The sequence below is a fragment of the Ovis aries genome, chromosome 9, assembly GCF_016772045.2.
Source record: "Ovis aries strain OAR_USU_Benz2616 breed Rambouillet chromosome 9, ARS-UI_Ramb_v3.0, whole genome shotgun sequence".
In the NCBI taxonomy this organism is placed as follows: Eukaryota; Metazoa; Chordata; class Mammalia; order Artiodactyla; family Bovidae; genus Ovis; species Ovis aries.
Genome location: NC_056062.1, coordinates 73,276,405 through 73,294,226, shown reverse-complemented (window position 1 = coordinate 73,294,226; position 17,822 = coordinate 73,276,405). Strand labels below are relative to the sequence as shown.

The following is a 17,822-nucleotide window of genomic DNA, read 5'->3' as shown; positions in this document are numbered from 1 at the left end:
TCACCCACGAATTAACAGTAATTAGCAACTGCAGAGCTGTAGATGGATATGTAAAGGACATTAATAGAGGAAAGGGGGGTTTAGTGACCTCATCTGTCATCACTATGGAAGCAGCAGATGCTTAGGCAACATAGTGTATAGTCAAGTTCACAAATGTGTGGCCATGGGAGCGGCTGGCAGTGCTGATGATATTGCCTTAGGAATCATTTGCATAGCAGTTATGTAAATACAAGAGATGTATATGGTTTTCATACATCTATAAATAAGGTTATGTGTGATAGTTATGGAAGCATTAAAAATGTTCAGATTATATATTTGGGAATTAAGCTTGGGGGAAGAAACAGATTTGACATTGATAAAGGAAGTCTTAAAAGAGATGGAGAGTCAAGTAAAAAAGAAATGTGCATGAGCACTCATCACTGCAAAGTACTGTGTTAGATACTGTTAGGGATTTTAAATGTTTGAACTATGACCCCTGCACTCCAAATGCTTATGGTCTTATTGGAGAAATGGAGTTAATACGCATAAATTCACTCAACAGGCATTTCCATACCTTCTAATGTTCTAAGCGCTTCACTATGAGTTGGGGATATCAATCACACAAGGGAGCAAAACTCAGTTGCTGGTTTGACATAGGCTTTAGAATCATATAGGCTTACATGCTAATCTCTTTTTGGTGCTATACAAATTTGGGCAAGTTATGTAATTTTTTAAGATTCACTTATTTGATTTTTTATCATTCATTTCTTTTATTCATTAATTGAGTTTAATAAGTACACACAGTATTGCAGGCACGGTTCTAGTGCTGGAGATACAGCAGTAAACACAGAAGAAAAAAAAACCCTACCCTCATCAAACTCGCAGTCTAGCAGATAAGATAGACAATAAACTATAAAATGTATTGAAGTGCATGTATAAGAAAATCTAGTAAAATATATAATAGACTGGGTGGTGTAAGTGCTAAGGAGAAAAGGTAGGAAGAGAGATGGTAGGTTAAGGGTAGGGTATTATGAAGGACAGACAGAGAAAGGGGCTGCTGCTACTGCTGCTAAGTTGCTTCAGTCGTGTCCGACTCTGTGCAGCCCCATAGACGGCAGCCCACCAGGCTCCGCCATCCCTGGTATTCTCCAGGCAAGAACACTGGAGTGGGTTGTCATTTCCTTCTCCAGGGAAAGGGCCACATCTGAGTAAAAATCTGAAGGAAGTTAGTGAGCATGTAGGTATATGAAGAACATTTCAGGCTGAAGCAGCGCTGGGGCCGGAGCTTGCCTGGCAACCACAATGGGAAGGGCATCCCTGAGGAGTGAGGCAGAAGTGGTAAGAAATTAGACAGTAAGATATGGTGGGCAGGGGTGCACGGCTGGTGTTGTCTTTACATATCATTTCAAGGACTTTGCTTCACTCCGATTGGGATGAGAAACCAATACAGGACAGTGAGCAGACACCTGACATTATCTGACTTCAGCTCTAACAGATCAGTCTGGTTGCTGTGGGAGTGGAGAGCAAAAAGTGGCAACAGGGGGATCATTCAGAAGGAGCAAATGATGGCTGGGACCATAATGAATGGTAGCATTAGTGAGGTCAGATTCTGGATGCATTTTGGCAGGAGAACCAGTAAGATTCAACAATGCATCTGATGTGAATGTGAGAGAAAGAGCGTGTATTGGTTTGTTGTGCTGTGCTCAGTCGCACCTGACTCTTCGCAACCCCATGGACTGTAGCGCGCCAGGCTCCTCTGTCCACGGGATTCTCTAGGCAAGAATACTGGAGTGAGTTGCCATGCCCTTCTCCAGAGGATCTTCCGACCCAAGGATTGAACCTGTGTCTCTTGAGACTTCTGCACTGCAGGCAGATTCTTTACCCACTGAGCTATCTGGGAAGTTTGTGAGGGCTACTGTTAAAAAAGAAAAAGAAACAAAACACAGAAACAATACCACTTAAACAACAGAAATTTATTTTCTCATAGTTTTGGAGGATGAAAGTCTTAAGATCAAGATGTCGGCAAGTTTAGCTTCTCCTGAGACCTCTCTTCTTCTTGGCCCCCAAATGACCACCTTTTCACAAGGTCCTCACATGGTATTTCCCCTCTGCATATGTACCCCTGGTGTTTCTTCTAAGGACACCATCATATTGGCTTAGGGCCCCACCGTTATGACCTCATTTAACCTTAACTATCCCGTTAAAGTTTCTACCTCTAAATACAGTCACACTGGGAATTACAGCTTTAGCAGTCTGTCCAGAGGAAAGACAACTGCAAGGCTGAGCAATTGAAATAATGAAGTTGCCATTTAAGATAGGAATCCTCTTGAGAACAGAGTTTGGTTTTCTGTTTGTTTGGGGGTTGAGAGTCAGTGTGGGACAAGTTGAGTTTTGATTGCCTGTTAGACATTCAGGCAGGTAAGTAGAGCGGTTAGAATACAGGTCTGGGACCTATGGGAGAAGCCCAAGCTGGAGATGTCAGTCAAGGTAATGTCACTGCAGACAGTGTTTAAAACCTGGAGATGGGATGAGATTGCCAAGGGAATTGGGACATACAGGGAAGAGGTCAAAGGATTGAGCGGCTATATTTAGCACTAGAACTAGCAAAGGAAACAGTGAAATAGCTACAGAAGAAAACCAGAAGACTAGAGAATTCAGGAAGCAAAGTGTTTCAAGTGAGAGGGAGTGATCATTTGGATCAAACGAGACCAATATGTTCAATTAGATGAGTACGGAGTATTACCAGTCAAGATTTACCACTGTGGCTATTAGATAACCTTGATCAGAGAAGTTTTGGTGGAGTAGAGAAAAAGCTTGGAAGAGAGCAAGGGAAAACTGATTACAGTTCCACTAGAGAATGAGAGGAAAGAAATTGAAGATCGGGACTTCCTTGGCAGCCCGGTGGTTGACATCGACCTTCCAAAGCAAGGGGCACAGGTTTGATCTCTGGTCGGGAACTAAGATCCCACATGCCTGTGCAGTGCAGCAGGCAAAAAAAAAAGAAGTTAAAGAAAGTGAAAAGATTGTACATAGAGACATCTCTTTCAAGAAATTCCAGGGAGAGAAATGAGATTGTAGCTAAAGAGGAAAGTGTGTTGGGAAAGGGATTTTTTATTTCTCTAAGGAGGAAGAAATAGTGCGTTTGGGTATTGATGGCAGTAATCTGAAGGCTTTCTTCATTGATAAAAATGGATTAAATAACAGACTGTCTCATAATGCAGCTAAGAGATTCAGTATGCTCATGCCAGTCACAGAATAAGTGCTCAGCGTGTAGGAGTGCTATACATAGAACTCACAGTTCATGCCCTCCAGACAAGGAAGAGAAAGGCACACAGACAGAAGCGTGCATGCAGTACAGAACGAGGGCTGCTGGAGGAGAAGGAAGGAGGGCCGTGGAGGTGCAGGGGGCGCTTGGGATCCAATTAATATGTGACAAAATGGCGATACCAACTTCTCCTGCCACAGGCAGGGGGCTAGATGGAAACAAGAGTTGAGGGTAACACAAAATAATCCTGTGTTGTTTGCTTTTAGCCTGATCTTCCCTGGTGTCCGCTTGGCCTCGGATAGCCAATTCAGTGATTTTCTGGATGGCCTTGGCCCTGCCCAGCTAGTGGGGCGCCAAACACTGGCCACACCCGCAATGGGTAAGAATTTCTGTCATGTGATTCACTGTTTTCCTTTTAGCTTATTGAAAAATCACGTTCCCCAATTTCATAAGATCTTTAGGAATATTATCTGGAATGATTATCTTTAATTTTAACAGTATAAACTTCAACTTTTTCCATTTTAATTTATATGCTTTTTAAAGTAAGATATCATTGATACATTTTTAAATATATTTGAATTTAGGAAAATACATGGGAAATGATCCAACAAGGTTAAGCCAAGATCTTTGATACAAGCGTTTTTCTGTCTGCTTTTGTATGTTAAGGCCTGTTTGTTTCTTCCTCACTCACTATTAGGTGACATTCAGGTAGGAATGATGGACAAAAAGGGACAGCTGGAGGTGGAAATAATTCGGGCCCGTGGCCTTGTTGTAAAACCAGGTTCCAAGACACTGCCAGGTAAGAACAAAAGAGATTTCTTCTGTGACTGTTCAGAATCTACACTTTTCAATTCAGAGGCTTTGTTTTTCAAGAGATGCTGAAAACTTTGTTTTTAGATAATTAAGGTTATTGATAAAGGAGCCAGTTATCTATAGTAGTTTGCATTTCTCCTGAGTGAGCACCCAGTGAGGGTGACCTGGTGGGGAGAAGTCATTAGCTAATAAGCATATATGTGGTAGAAACCCTCCAAAATAAAAACTATCACACTTACGTACATGTTGCACAAAATAAATTACCTAAGAAGTTCTTGTTAGCTGGTATTTTGTGTTATTCTGTTTATATGAGCTTCAAAATTCTCCTTAGAAATCCTTAGAGTTCTAGAATTAGAAGAAATATAGAAAGATATAGGTCCCCAAAATAGCATAAACCCATTGACGAAGGACGTTCTTAGCTAGAAGACTCTTACTTCCTGGAGTGTATAGAGAGGCACCATTATAAGTTTTTATTGCTATCTCACATTTTGTACCAAAATATTATAATCTAAGGTGCTTAGAGCCATAGGGAATGCCACAGATTCCAGATGCCTGGTGCAGAGATGTAGACAACTTCAGACCTGATGTACAGAATAATTCTGAAACTTGGTTTCTCACCTCAGCACCTCCACTGAACGAATTGTAATTTTGAATCTCTAACCTAGAAAGTTCATGTTGTTACCCAGTGTTACCTATTGTACAACTTTGCAGTGGTGATTAAGACAGTTGTGTTCATAAAGGTCTCAGAGTTCAGTCAGCTGATTGCTAGAAAGAATACCGCAATTTGTATGTGCATGAAAATGCTTTTATAAAGAGTCTGTCAGGAAAATATCAATCCATGGTATTTATAAGTAGTTTCCTCTTTCCAGCTAACTTGAACATATTACATCAAACCCCACCCTTGTCTTGTACCCACACCATCAATAAATAATTGATAAATGGTCCATGGGGACAGGTAAAACAGTATGATTTTGAGCACGTTTAACTAGATTTATGAACTGACACATGAAAATTCGAGTGAGACCTCTTTCCTGGATATTGTTAGGGACTAGAAGGATTTCTTTTTTAAAAGCAGTATTTAAAAAATAAAAAACTAAAAAAAAAAAAAAAACAAAAAAAAACAAAACAAAATAAAAAAATAAAATAAAAGCAGTATATAAACCCAGTTGATGGCAAAATAGTAATCAACTCAGAGGCTGTGTTAACCGCCTAAAACTACCTGAATGACTGATATCTAATCTATTGTTATCTAATAATTTATCTGTTGCTTATCTAATAATGTGGAAAGGCCAGTGATTTTTGACCGCTGGCTCTCTTAACCTAAGACTAAGCTGTGGCAGGTGCCATCCATAAGTTGGGTGTTCTGTAATCATAGCTCATCACTTAACTCTCCTGTGTGTTTTCTTTCCCAAGCACCATATGTAAAGGTGTATCTATTAGATAATGGAGTCTGCATAGCCAAAAAGAAAACGAAAGTGGCAAGAAAAACGCTGGAACCCCTTTACCAGCAACTATTATCTTTTGAAGAAAGTCCTCAAGGAAAGGTTTTACAGGTATTTACTGAATTGTATAGTCCTTACCTAAGAAGGTGTCTTCATGGAGTCAAACATTCTCTTCCAATCCTCCCCTCAGCTGAAATTCTTGGGAAACTTCCAAGGAGTGGCCAGTGCTATAAAGCTGTACACACTAGGGAACTATGTTGAATGTAGTAAACCATAGTGGAAAAAAAAAATGAAAAAAAGCCATACACAGTTTCTTTTAAAGTGAACTATAGACTTGTAAACCCCCATCACGCATTAGCTCTCATCTTCTTAATGGCTTAGGACCCTAACACTCCTGTAGAGTTTTCCGACTGTACCTTTGAATTCCAGTAAAGATAACTATCCCAGTAATTAAATACAACTACATAACTTGATGTTTGATGTCAGCACATTGTATGAAAGTTGCTCAGTCATGTCTGACTCTTTGCAACCCCATGGACTGACTATACAGTCTATGGAATTTTCCAGGCCAGAATACTGGAGTGGGTAGCCTTTCCCTTCTCCAGGGGATCTTCCCAACTCAGGGATCAAATCCAGGTCCCCTGCATTGCAGGCGTATTCTTTACCAGCTGAGCCACCAGGAAGCCCAAGAATACTGGAGTGGGTAGCCTATCCCTTCTCCAGAGGATCTTCCCGACCCAGGAATTGAACTGGGGTCTCCTGCATTGCAGGTGGATTCTTTGCCAACTGAGCTATCATTAATCGATTGTATTTTGGTTTACAAGCTCTTACATACATGATTGTACTGACATATTGCTCTTTTAATTTTGCCAACAGATCATTGTCTGGGGAGACTATGGCCGCATGGATCACAAATCCTTTATGGGAGTGGCCCAGATACTTTTAGATGAACTGGAGCTATCCAACATGGTGATTGGCTGGTTCAAACTCTTCCCCCCTTCCTCCCTAGTAGATCCAACCTTGGCCCCTCTGACAAGAAGAGCTTCCCAATCATCTCTGGAAAGTTCAACTGGACCTTCTTACTCTCGTTCATAGCAGCTGTAAAACTGTTGTCATAGCAACCAGCGTTACAAAAAAAAAAAAAAAATCACAGGTCGCAAACCCTGGTAACACTGCATGCTTAATGTTGTGTCTTCTGAGCCTGTTCCTAGGGATACAAAGCGATCCTGTGTTCTCAGAGGAAGTTGCACACATTGTGCCCTAAAGGAGGCCCTCAGGTGAAGGAGCGGAGCTATGAAGAACTATCAGGTTTGGAGTTCAGTAACACTCGAGTTTTGGTCCAATCTGAAGCCATGGATTAATATCAAAGAATCAGTCAGTTTCATGCAACAAAAGCCCTTTTCAATGGCACCTTTATATTTTTATTGTTCCTTTTTCTTCATTTCTCTGACCCCCAAAGTCCTGTGATGCCACAGAAATGGAGCTATCCAGCCATTAAGCCATGATATAAATGAAGGACTGACGTCCTGGGAAGCATCAGGTGAAAAGCAAGAGACCAAAGACGAGGTCTAGGACAGAACGTCAGCCCTCCCCCGGACTGGACAGGAACAGCCGGTCCAAAGTGACGACGTGAGCAGTGGCAGACCTCGGAGCTCCAGCAGGCATGTCGTTCACTAATGCCAAGTTGTGTTGGACTCTGAAAAACAAAATTCTGTGGCTACATTGTACTGAATGAAATTAAACTTTTTTTTTGCATGGACAGATTAGCTGAATATTTAAATTATTTTCTTGGGGCTGCAACTTGCAAAAAAAATTAAAAATCAGCCATTTTTGACAATTTATATTATTTTTAAAAATAAATTTCACTAGTGCATGGTTTTAAAAAAGGGAGAGAATGCAGCAGGGTGATACAAAGACACACCATGTTTATTCTTTAATCACAGTCTGTGTTTTGGCAGACATTGCAGAAGAAAATACTTTCTAGAAAATACTTAAAATTCTCTTTATGTGACAAATAAGTATAATATATTCAATTTATTTCCATGGTAAATATACAAGTCTTACAAAGTTCAACATGTGCAAATTGTCCACATCTTTCTTCCTTTCTCTCACTTTTCCTCTTCTCCCTCTTTTAATCTTTTTATTTTCTTTCTCCCTACTAGAGTGAACATTATGCTAAAAAAAAAAAAAATGACAAGTTTTTTGACCTGATACTCTCTTAATACCCCATGTTCGATTGAGAGCTGTAGATACTTCTGAATTTCTCAAGGAGGGAAAAAGCTATTTAAAAGCTTTCTTTATTTCAAGCATGTTGAAAAGGATTTTGCAACATGACTTGGGAGTGCATTAAAGTAAGTCAGCATGTGTTTGATAAAGAAGATATTTGAACTTTTGCAATTTATTGTACAGTGCATGGTAATTTTATTTTCACCTTCCAAGTTCAGTTTACAGGAAAATCCTAAAATCATGTGGCCATTGTAATGTCTAATAAATTTGTTTTTAGCACCAGCATTATTCATACAGGGGTTAAAGTATTATTTCTAGAAGGTCTTAGGTTTTGTTTTTAATTAGTTAAAAGCAATTTCTTTAGTCAATTTCCATTTACTATGTGAATAAAAGCACTGCTAAAAATTTGGAGCCCTGAAAGACAGGGCAGTTTATTAATTCATTTTTCTGTAGTAAAACTCAATTTTTCACAAATTATATTTCTAAAGAAACATAGCAAACATAAATTTGCAACAGATAATTTTAAAGCTCCAATTTTTAGGTAATTCAAAGAAAGTCAATCTGCCTGTTAACAGTTCTTTGATGCCATCACCAAAAGTCTACACACAAATGCCCTAAAATCAAACCCCTGCCTTTGGTTTTACAGACAGTTATTACCATTGGGTGGTGCTGCAAGGTCAAATTTCTCTTAAGTTCCCCTCTTTAGAGGAAAAGTCATCGAGTAATGTAATAAGCCACCCATAGTTTCTGTTTCCTTCTGTACACTTTGATAACATGTTCTTATAGATTGATTTTAACTTCTAGCAACAACTTTTGAAATCTACATACATACCATTTGTTTAAGTTAATGCCATGCACAAAAACTGCTCTTTTGTGTTCCTTTTAAATTCAGTGCTGACCGTTAAAAACTATCACGCTTGATATGGTGCAAAAGTTAAAAGTGAGTATCACTAAAAATGCCTTCTCTCTATGTGGTGCAATATGAGATACACCAAGACTGTGTCTTGACATTCTGAGACCTGCGATGGACCCAGGTAAAGTTGCGAAATAAACGAATAAAATAATTTAGACACTTGTGTACCAGCAACAATTGATTTAATAGACCTATAGCGTCTATACTATCCCTTAGAATAAACGTTTAACATTTTCCTGATACTAAGATGCAGTCACATAATCTTTTGTGCATATTCCTATATAAATTATTTCTAATTTTAATAAGAAGGACATGACTGTATGGAATATTTGTACATACCTGTCATTATGCAGTATTTATTTTAAAGTTGGTGTTTTTTTTTTTTAATTTTCACATGTCTGCACCTCAACTTGTGACCTAGTCATGTAAATAGCACTATGCCAGTGACCATTGCTGCCCTGTACATAATATGTTTTAAAAGTAAAGGGAATTCCAGTTGGAAAAAATAAAAAGGGCAGATTAGTCCTGTGATGAACACCAACTAATGTAAAACTCAAATTCATTCTGGTGATGGTATTTAACACTTTAAATAAAACATTTTCTTTACAGACGTTGTATGCATGGCCTTCTGACTTCTCTTCTCCCCACGCATCCCCAAACCTGCTGCAGCTCATTTCCTGAACCCACACATCACTTAGAGACACTGAAATCATCTTCTGCCTCTCCGTAACAGAAGCAGACCACTGGCTCTTAGCAAGTAGCCCTCAGCAGAGCACTTATTTTAAACACCAAAGGATTTCAGCTCACATCATTAAACTTGTTGGTTTTCAAAAGGTCATTCCACATTGAGGTGCTTTCTGATGAAGTGACTTGGCAACTCCCAAATTTAAATGAATGAAATTTCTGAGTCCGTGTGGCCTCCACTGACAGCAGGGTCAGAATCATGTTCAAGCTCTGCCATTCCTGGGTGGAGATAACAAGGGTGACAGTTGGCTCTATGCTGCGTTTCCACTGATGTGTCGGTCCAGCTTTGTGGGAGACTAGGGTGGGGTGCCTTTTCAGTTGGAGAATTATCCGTGGTCACCTGACATATGATGGTTTAGTCGCTAAGTCATGTCTGACTCTTGCGACCCCATGGACTGTTGCCCACCAGTCTCCTCTGGCCATGGGATTTCCTAGGCAAGAATACTGCAGTGGGTTGCCATTTCCTTCCCCAGGGGATCTTCCAGACCCTGTAATCAACCCAGGTCTCCTGCATTGCAGGTGGATTCTTTACCGACTGAGCTATGACTGACATATAACAACTAGTCCAGAGACTGGCTTCTGTCACATATGAATGGAAGAAAGGGTCTCTCCATACCTTCTAGGGCGATTCTTCAAACTGCAAAATGAGTTTGATTAGAATGGGCTTCCGTGGGGGCTCAGATGGTAAAGAATCTGCCTGCAATGCGGGAGATCTGGGTTCAGTCTCTGAGTTGGGAAGATCCCTTGGAAAAGGAAATGGTAACCCACTCCGGTATTCTTTCCTGGAGAATCCCATGGATGTAGGAGCCTGGCAGGCTACAGTCCATGGGGTCTCAAAGAGTCGGCTATGACTGAGCGGCTCATGCTTTCACTTGATAAATAAGAAATCCAACTGCAATCCAAACTTAGTCCTCTCTCCATCCCCTGAACCAGCCATTATTTCCATTTCCAAGGAACCCCAGTCCCCCTATCTGCCCCAATTATCTTTTCATTAATATATACTCTCTGCTCTAGTGAGCTATTTCTTTGCTATTCATACACTCCTATTCTAAAACTCTCCTTGCCTTTTTTATATGCCCTCTCCTGAAAAGCCCTTCTACTTTCTCAAAAGTGCAATGCTAGTCCCTTCCTGCAATTCCCAGCTGAAGACTGAGTTCTATAGCAGTTCCAAACTGAACCCTAAACACATGGATGCTCTTGGGACCAACGCCTTCATTTTCCCAGCAACTCTAGACACCAAGGGTTCAAAAGTAATGATAAAGTACCTCATGATCACCATCACAAGGGCTTCGGGAGAACTGGCCAAGAAATCACCAAGCTGTCTGCCTGTGCCAACTTAACCTTTGACATAAGAACACGGTCTCTGAATGTTTGTCTCCACTCACACAGTCCGTGATGCCTCCTCGACGGTCTCTAACATCCGCGCACGAATGAATAGAAGTTCACACATCCACCTCTGGTGTGTGAAATGTGTATTGAGAAGCAGTGTGTAAGAGGGAACAAAAACGATTTGTGACACTCAAATTCTTTGTATGATGTGACTTAAGTCACTGAGTCTCTCTGGCAATCAGTTCTTTACCTGGAAAAGGGGAGGGCGTGGCAACCCACTCCCATATTTATGGGCTTCCCTGATGCCTCAGATGGTAAAGAATCCGCCTGCCATGTGGGAGACCTGGATTCAATCCCTGGTTGGACGCGACTGAGTGACTTTCACAAGGACTTTGAGTTAGACATTCTTCCATCATTAAATCTACACTTTGACTATTTTATAAGCTCCTTCAAGAAAGAGATCATACCTTTTTTCTCCCCTGTTTTATATACTCAATGCCAAAAACAATGCTGTACACAAAGATGCTTCATAAATATCTGCCAAGTTAATGACTATTTAGTCCTGCTATTTTGAGACACAATTTTAGGCATTATAGTAAACAGAAAAAGCATGGCCCTGTCCTCATGAAACTTTCATTCTAATAAAGAAGACACACATTGGGTGAAAAATTACAAATAAGATACCTTTCCCAGGGCAAAAATGCTATGGGAATATACAGCAGTGTTTTAACCAGTTGGGAGAGTCAAGGAAGGCTAGTATCTATAAAAATGGACAGGAGTTAAACACAAGGTAATAGTGGCAATGGGGGATGGGAGCTAGATGAATATTCCAGGCAGAGAACAGCAGCTAAGAAATCTGAGAGAAGGAACTGCAGCTCTACCATGTTGATTACACAGTGTGGCTAAAGCAAAGGTGAGTTCATAAGACATGCATACGAGTGAACAAATGAATAAATGGAGTGAATGCAGATTCCTACAGCTTAAGCTATTTCTGCACCACTGAGAGTTTTGTTGAGAATAACCTAAATTTGATGTGAGAACTGTCTGTAAATCCTCTATTTGCGTGCATGTATGCTTAGTCATTTCCTTCTCCGAAAGGAAATGGCAACTCACTCCAGTGTTCTTTCCTGGAGAATCCCAGGGATGGAGGAGCCTGGTGGGCTGCTGAGTCGGACATGACTGAAGCGACTTAGCAGCAGCAGCAGCATGCTTAGTCATGTCCGACTCTTTGCAATCCCATGGACTGTAGCCTGCCAGGTTCCTCTGTCCATGGAGTTTTCCAGGCAAGAATACTGGAGCGGGTTGCCATTTCCTACCCTGGAATCCTCTATTTAATTGTATTTAAAATAGTTCTCAGAATGCACAGTCCTAATCCCATTCAGTTGTTAAATCTTTGAATATAGGAACCATAGGCTATAGTTCTGTACACAGCGTAGGACCTAGCTCAGCACTAAGCGATTACAGGTCTCAGATACTCAGCCTTAACAGTGAATATCCCTTTCTGATGTTCTTGCTGTTATCAATATGGATAATTCCTGAGTCCTTAAATTTCTGTTAATAGTTTGCATATGGTGGAATCAGAAAGACTAAACCTGTCCTGTTCTTAATGCCTGAGCACCAGCTCTCTGTAATTGTGCTTTTGGAGTAGGGTGTCATTTTGTTCAGTATGCCTCCTTTTCTGATTTATCCACAGAGTTCCCAAGAGATCTGCCATTTCCTAACTAATCCCATTCTCCTGGTTTCAACTGATGGTGGTATAGAGGGTGCAGACTCCTAAAATGGGTCAGTCTATATCCTTGCTTGTGAAGATTTCTTATTTTTGTCTTGTTTTGCCTTGACACCAAAGAGGCAGCTCATCTCCCATAACAGAAATTTCATGGAAAAAAAAGACCGAGAGCTATCAGTGGCTATGTTTTCTGTTATATGATGGAAATTTCATTGATAGAAAGTCAGCAAAGCTAAGTGGAGGCATGAATTGAAGAGAGTCCTGCAGGTTCCATGTTACTGGTTCCATTATGATTGAAGACTGGCTGCATCTTTGCTGTTCTCAGAAAGCGCATCCATTCTAGCTGTTGACTAGTTGGGTGTCTGCTATTTGAAGTCACTAGTCCTAATTAATACATTTGGCCAAGGACAAGGCTGATGGAATCGTAGAATCTTGAAGGAGTCTTTGAGAACAATCTCATAGCATTTAAGAAAAACCCTAAGAGGTGGCCATCCAACCTCTGCTTGGCAAGTGGCTGAAGAGAAAAACTCGGCAAAGCAACCCATTCCACAGTCTCTGACAGTTAGACTCTCTCTCCTAAACACCTAGCCTAAATCTCTCTTTTGGAATTTTACACTTCCTAGGCTCACTGTTAGCGAGTTCGAGCTCCTACTGCTCATCACACGACAGGCCAATAAATAGACAAGTTGTTGGGCAAGGATTAGCGACTTTATTCAAAAACCAGTCAACTGAGAAGGTGGTGGACTTGTCTTCTGAAGAACCATCTTCCTGAGTTAGAACTCAGGTTTCTTTTATAGTAAAAGGGGAGAGAGTAAAGTCAAACACTTCCTAGTTCCCATCAACCTTCAGAGGGGATGTGTTGATTTCTTCCTGCCTGCAGTCATCCAAAGGTGGGAGGATGTTTCCTGAGAGCTAAACGAAGGTTCTCTAGCTTAACGTTCATTACTTGAGAGGCAAGGTTCCTAGAGTTGGGCCATTATGTATAATTTAAACTTATAGGCAGTGTCCTTTTATCAATTAACTTGTAACAGAATACAAAATTTCTCTCCTATCACAACTCCTCACTGTCAGTGTCTACTCCACCATCTGGTGGGAAAAGGACAAATACTGCTGTGGCTATTTGCAGAGGTAACGAATATTCCTTAAAATCTTTAGCAGTCCTCTCTTTAATACAGCTATCTGAACCTCATGAAACCCCTTAGTACTTTTTTGTCTAATTTGTAATTGAACTTAGGGGTTTTGATTCCAGTTCACAATACATATACTAAATTCCTGTGCTATTTGTATTTGAGCAAAATTAAATTGGTTGACCCTTCTCCAGCTACAGTGATATCACTCCAGTTGCATAGGCAGATCTGTTGGTGGCAGGCTCATAAACAGAGATTAGTATAGTGCCCAAAGTTTTAGCATAATTGGTAATTGCTAGGGGAGAATCCCAGGGACGGGGGAGCCTGGTGGGCTGCCGTCTCTGGGGTCGCACAGAGTCGGACACGACTGAAGCGACTTAGCAGCAGCAGCAGCAGCAGGTCTTTTAAATCATCTATAGATTCTCTTGCCTGGGCAGACACCTGGAATGACCAACCATTCACCATTTCAAAGAGGCTTAATTTAAGCCTGCTTCTGGTAACCACCCAGAAGGCACTGATCTATAGCAGGGCAACTGGCAAGGCCTTCAGTTCAGTTCAGTCGCGCAGTCATGTCCAACTCTTTGCAAGCCCATGGACTGCAGCACATGAGGCTTCCCTGTCCTTCACCAACTCCTGGACGGAGCGTACTCAAACTCATGTCCATCTTATCTCAAATTAGTATTCATCCTCTCAGTTTTTCCTGTTGATTGTGGTCTCCAGGATATATAATTCCTATACCTTAATCCAAATCAGGGGAGAATTGCCCTTAAAAGGGCTTCAACTAATTAAAAGATACTGCTTTTTAAAACTGATGACTTAAAACTGCCACACACAAAATAGTCCACAAAACATTTTCCATTTTCTGACAGTTTTACAGTCCATTGTCGTCATTAACCAGTCCTTTACTATGAAACTTAAATGACCAGTTGAGACCAACAGTTCTGAGACTGTTCTTCCAGCACTGATTAAGCCTGGGGTGGCAGGTATAGTATTTATTTAGCCTTCTGAACTTTCCAGGCAGATTTGGTGCCCTTGCCAACTCTACCCACACTCCTGTCCACTGCTTAAATGACACCCACAGCCACCATCCACCTCATGTCACCACCAGCAAAGTGGTCCAAGAAGAAGAGGGTAGTCAGAGAAGTTCTCAGCGCACATGGGCTTGCTAGGAACCATATCAACGATGGCAGCATCACCAGATTTCGAGAATTTGGTGCCATCTTCCAGCTTTTTCCCAGGATGATGATCAATCTTCTACTTCAGCTGAGCAAACTTGCAGCTGATTCCCCACTGTCGTTTACCTGGGGCTCTGGGTGTGGGGAAATAGACAGCCCAAGTCCAAGGGAGGCCCTGGGCCTCTTCATTCATCAAGTGTTCCCCTCTTTCTATGAGGTTTCTATGAGGTTCTGTCTTTTACTGTCTTTCTTATGTTTCAGCCTAGGGCAATTTGTTTGCTAATGTTCTTCCTCCTTAGAGTAAGCACATTGTTCCTTCCCCAATCATGGCTTACCTCTCTTCTGGTTACTCTCCTTCAGGAAATTCCAATGCCACTGCCAAAAACAAGTGTTTCGTTTGCATCATCTTTCTTCTGTTGTTGTTCCCTATTGAACACTTTAAGGGCGACATCTCCCAATTAAGAATGGTTCGTTCCAAATGTATCGTCTAGTGTTTGCAGCATTCTCCTGATATTTGAGACACTTTGCCCCAAGTGAAAAAAAAAACTTCAACTTTACCATTATATTTTCAGGGGCTTCAGGATCTACATTAGTATGATGTCTGTAGGCCTGATACATCATTTACAAAAATTCAGAGAAGTCTTCATTTGCTTGGCTAAATTTCTTGACTTCTGTTTAAACTCTTTTGCTTTCCTTCCCCTGCCTTGCCAAGACGTACTAATAAATAGTACTCCAGGAGGGTAGTACTGATGGTGCAGACGGTAAAGAATCTGCCTGCAATGCAGGACACCCAGGTTTGATCCCTGGGTCAAGAAGATTCCCTGGAGAAGGGAGTGGCAGCCTATTCCAGTACTCTTGCCTAGAGAATCCCAAGGACAGAGGATCTGGGCAGGCTACAGTCCATGGGGTCGCAAAGAGTCTAGCATGACTGAGTGACTAACACTTTCACTTTTCAAGGGCATTCTTTCCTCACTGAGGTCCCAATTTGTTTCAGATGTGAGTACTGCCCAGTGGGCTTCAGGTGTAAAAGATCCTCTCCCTAAAGGAAGGTGGTGATCTTTCCAGTTAAAGAAGTCAGAAAGCTAGCTGTCTGGTCATGTGCATTCAGCCCCCTTTGAGACAGCAGCAGTGAAAGCTGCCCTGCTCTGGAAGTGGCTCCTGACTCAAATTGAGTGCCATGTCCTGTCTTAGATGGTATCGCCATACCAGAATAAGTCCCTGCACCCCAGAAACAAACCCAGGATTTTCTAATTGGTCCCCAGAAGGAGGGGAAGTCCTGAGCCCCAGTGTCAGCATTTGGGCCTGGAAAAGAATGAAAAATGGGAGAAGGGATGTATAGATTGGCCTAACGGCCAGAGCAGCTGGGCAGGGTAACTCAGCCAGAGTTGAGGCCTGAAAAGCATATCTTCACCATCATTCCTTCCCTTTTCTTATTTTCCCTGAAGTTCTTATTTTCCCACAGGTGCTTGCACATAAAGGATTTTATCATGCTTCCCTACTTCTTCATAAAATAGCTACAGAGTCATCAAAAGCCACTGTAAAGCCATAAAGAGTAACTGATCATCTCTAGCCATTAGCAGGATGCTTTTTTCATCCCAACCAAGATTACAGTACCATTGAAAAGAAATTTGGTTACTGTTGTGATGTACAAAATCCAACAGAATTACTAATCAAAAAATGGGCCAAAGAACTAAATAGACATTTCTCCAAAGAAGAAATACAGATGGCTAACAAACACATGAAAAGATCACTCATTGTCAGAGAAATGCAAATCGAAACCACAATGAGGTACCATTTCACACCAGTCAGAATGGCTGCGATCCAAAAGTCTACAAGCAATAAATGCTGGAGAGGTGATAGAGAAAAGGGAACCCTCTTACCCTGTTGGTGGGAATGCAAACTAGTACAGCCACTATGGAGAACAGTGTGGAGATTCCTTTAAAAACTGCAAATAGAATTGCCTATGACCCAGCAATCCCACTGCTGGGCATACACACCGAGGAAACCAGAATTGAAAGAGACGCATGTACCCCAATGTTCATCACAGCACTGTTTATAATAGCCAGGACATGGAAGCAACCTAGATGTCCATCAGCAGATGAATGGATAAGAAAGCTGCGGTCCATATACACAATGGAGTATTACTCAGCTCTTAAAAAGAATGCATTTGAATCAGTTCTAATGAGGTGGATGAAACTGGAGCCAATTATACAGAGTGAAGTAAGCCAGAAAGAAAAACACCAGTACAGTATACTAACACATATATATGGAATTTAGAAAGATGGTAACGATAACCCTGTATGAAAGATAGCAAAAGAGACACAGATGTATAGAACAGTCTTGGATTCTGTGGGAGAGGGTGAGGGTGGAATGATTTGGGAGAATGGCATTGAAATGTGTATAATATCAGATAAGAAACTAATCGCCAGTCCAGGTTCGATGCAGGATGCTTGGGGCTGGTGCACTGGGATGACCCAGAGGAATGGTATGGGGAGGAGGGTGGGAGGGGGTTTTAGGATGGGGAACATGTGTACACCCGTGGTGGATTCATGTTGATGTATGGCAAAACCAATACAATATTGTAAAGTAATTAGCCTCCAATTAAAATAAATGAATTTATATTAAAAATAAAATAAAATAAAATTATGAATGATACCATTTACCAGGATAGACCAGAATTTTAGGAGTTATAATTTCTAGAATGTGTACATTAATAATATTTACCCATATGATACAATCTAAGAAGTTTTATCACCACTTACTTGACAATGCCTCCCACTCAATTTAACATACTAAAAAAGCCTAAGTAATGTTCCTCTCTCTGAGAGAGAAAAGAAATAATTTGAGGTGTTCCAGGGCCCTTTCAGTTCAGTTCAGTTCAGTTCAGTCGCTCAGTCGTGTCTGACTCTTTGAGACCCCATGAATTGCAGCACACCTGTCCATCACCATCTCCCGGAGTTCACTCAGACTCATATCCATTGAGTCCGTGATGCCATCCAGCCATCTCATCCTCTGTCGTCCCCTTCTCCTCCTGCCCCCAATCCCTCCCAGCATCAGAGTCCTTTCCAATGAGTCAACTCTTC

The 17,822-nt window shown here is 41.2% G+C and overlaps 1 protein-coding gene across 50 annotated transcripts in view; it reads left to right on the top strand.

Annotated features, from left to right (window-relative positions):
* Positions 1 to 9,246, top strand: part of RIMS2 (regulating synaptic membrane exocytosis 2) — a 601,609-nt gene extending 592,363 nt beyond the window's left edge. For all 50 annotated transcript variants that reach the window (XM_027973139.3, XM_027973138.3, XM_060393832.1 and 47 more), the window contains 4 exons: positions 3,511 to 3,623; positions 3,942 to 4,043; positions 5,471 to 5,610; positions 6,376 to 9,246. In XM_027973139.3, the coding sequence (XP_027828940.2) occupies positions 3,511 to 3,623; positions 3,942 to 4,043; positions 5,471 to 5,610; positions 6,376 to 6,594 (574 nt within the window). In that variant the 3' untranslated portion in view covers positions 6,595 to 9,246. The remainder of the gene's footprint in view (positions 1 to 3,510; positions 3,624 to 3,941; positions 4,044 to 5,470; positions 5,611 to 6,375) is intronic.
* Positions 9,247 to 17,822: the final 8,576 nt, after the last annotated feature.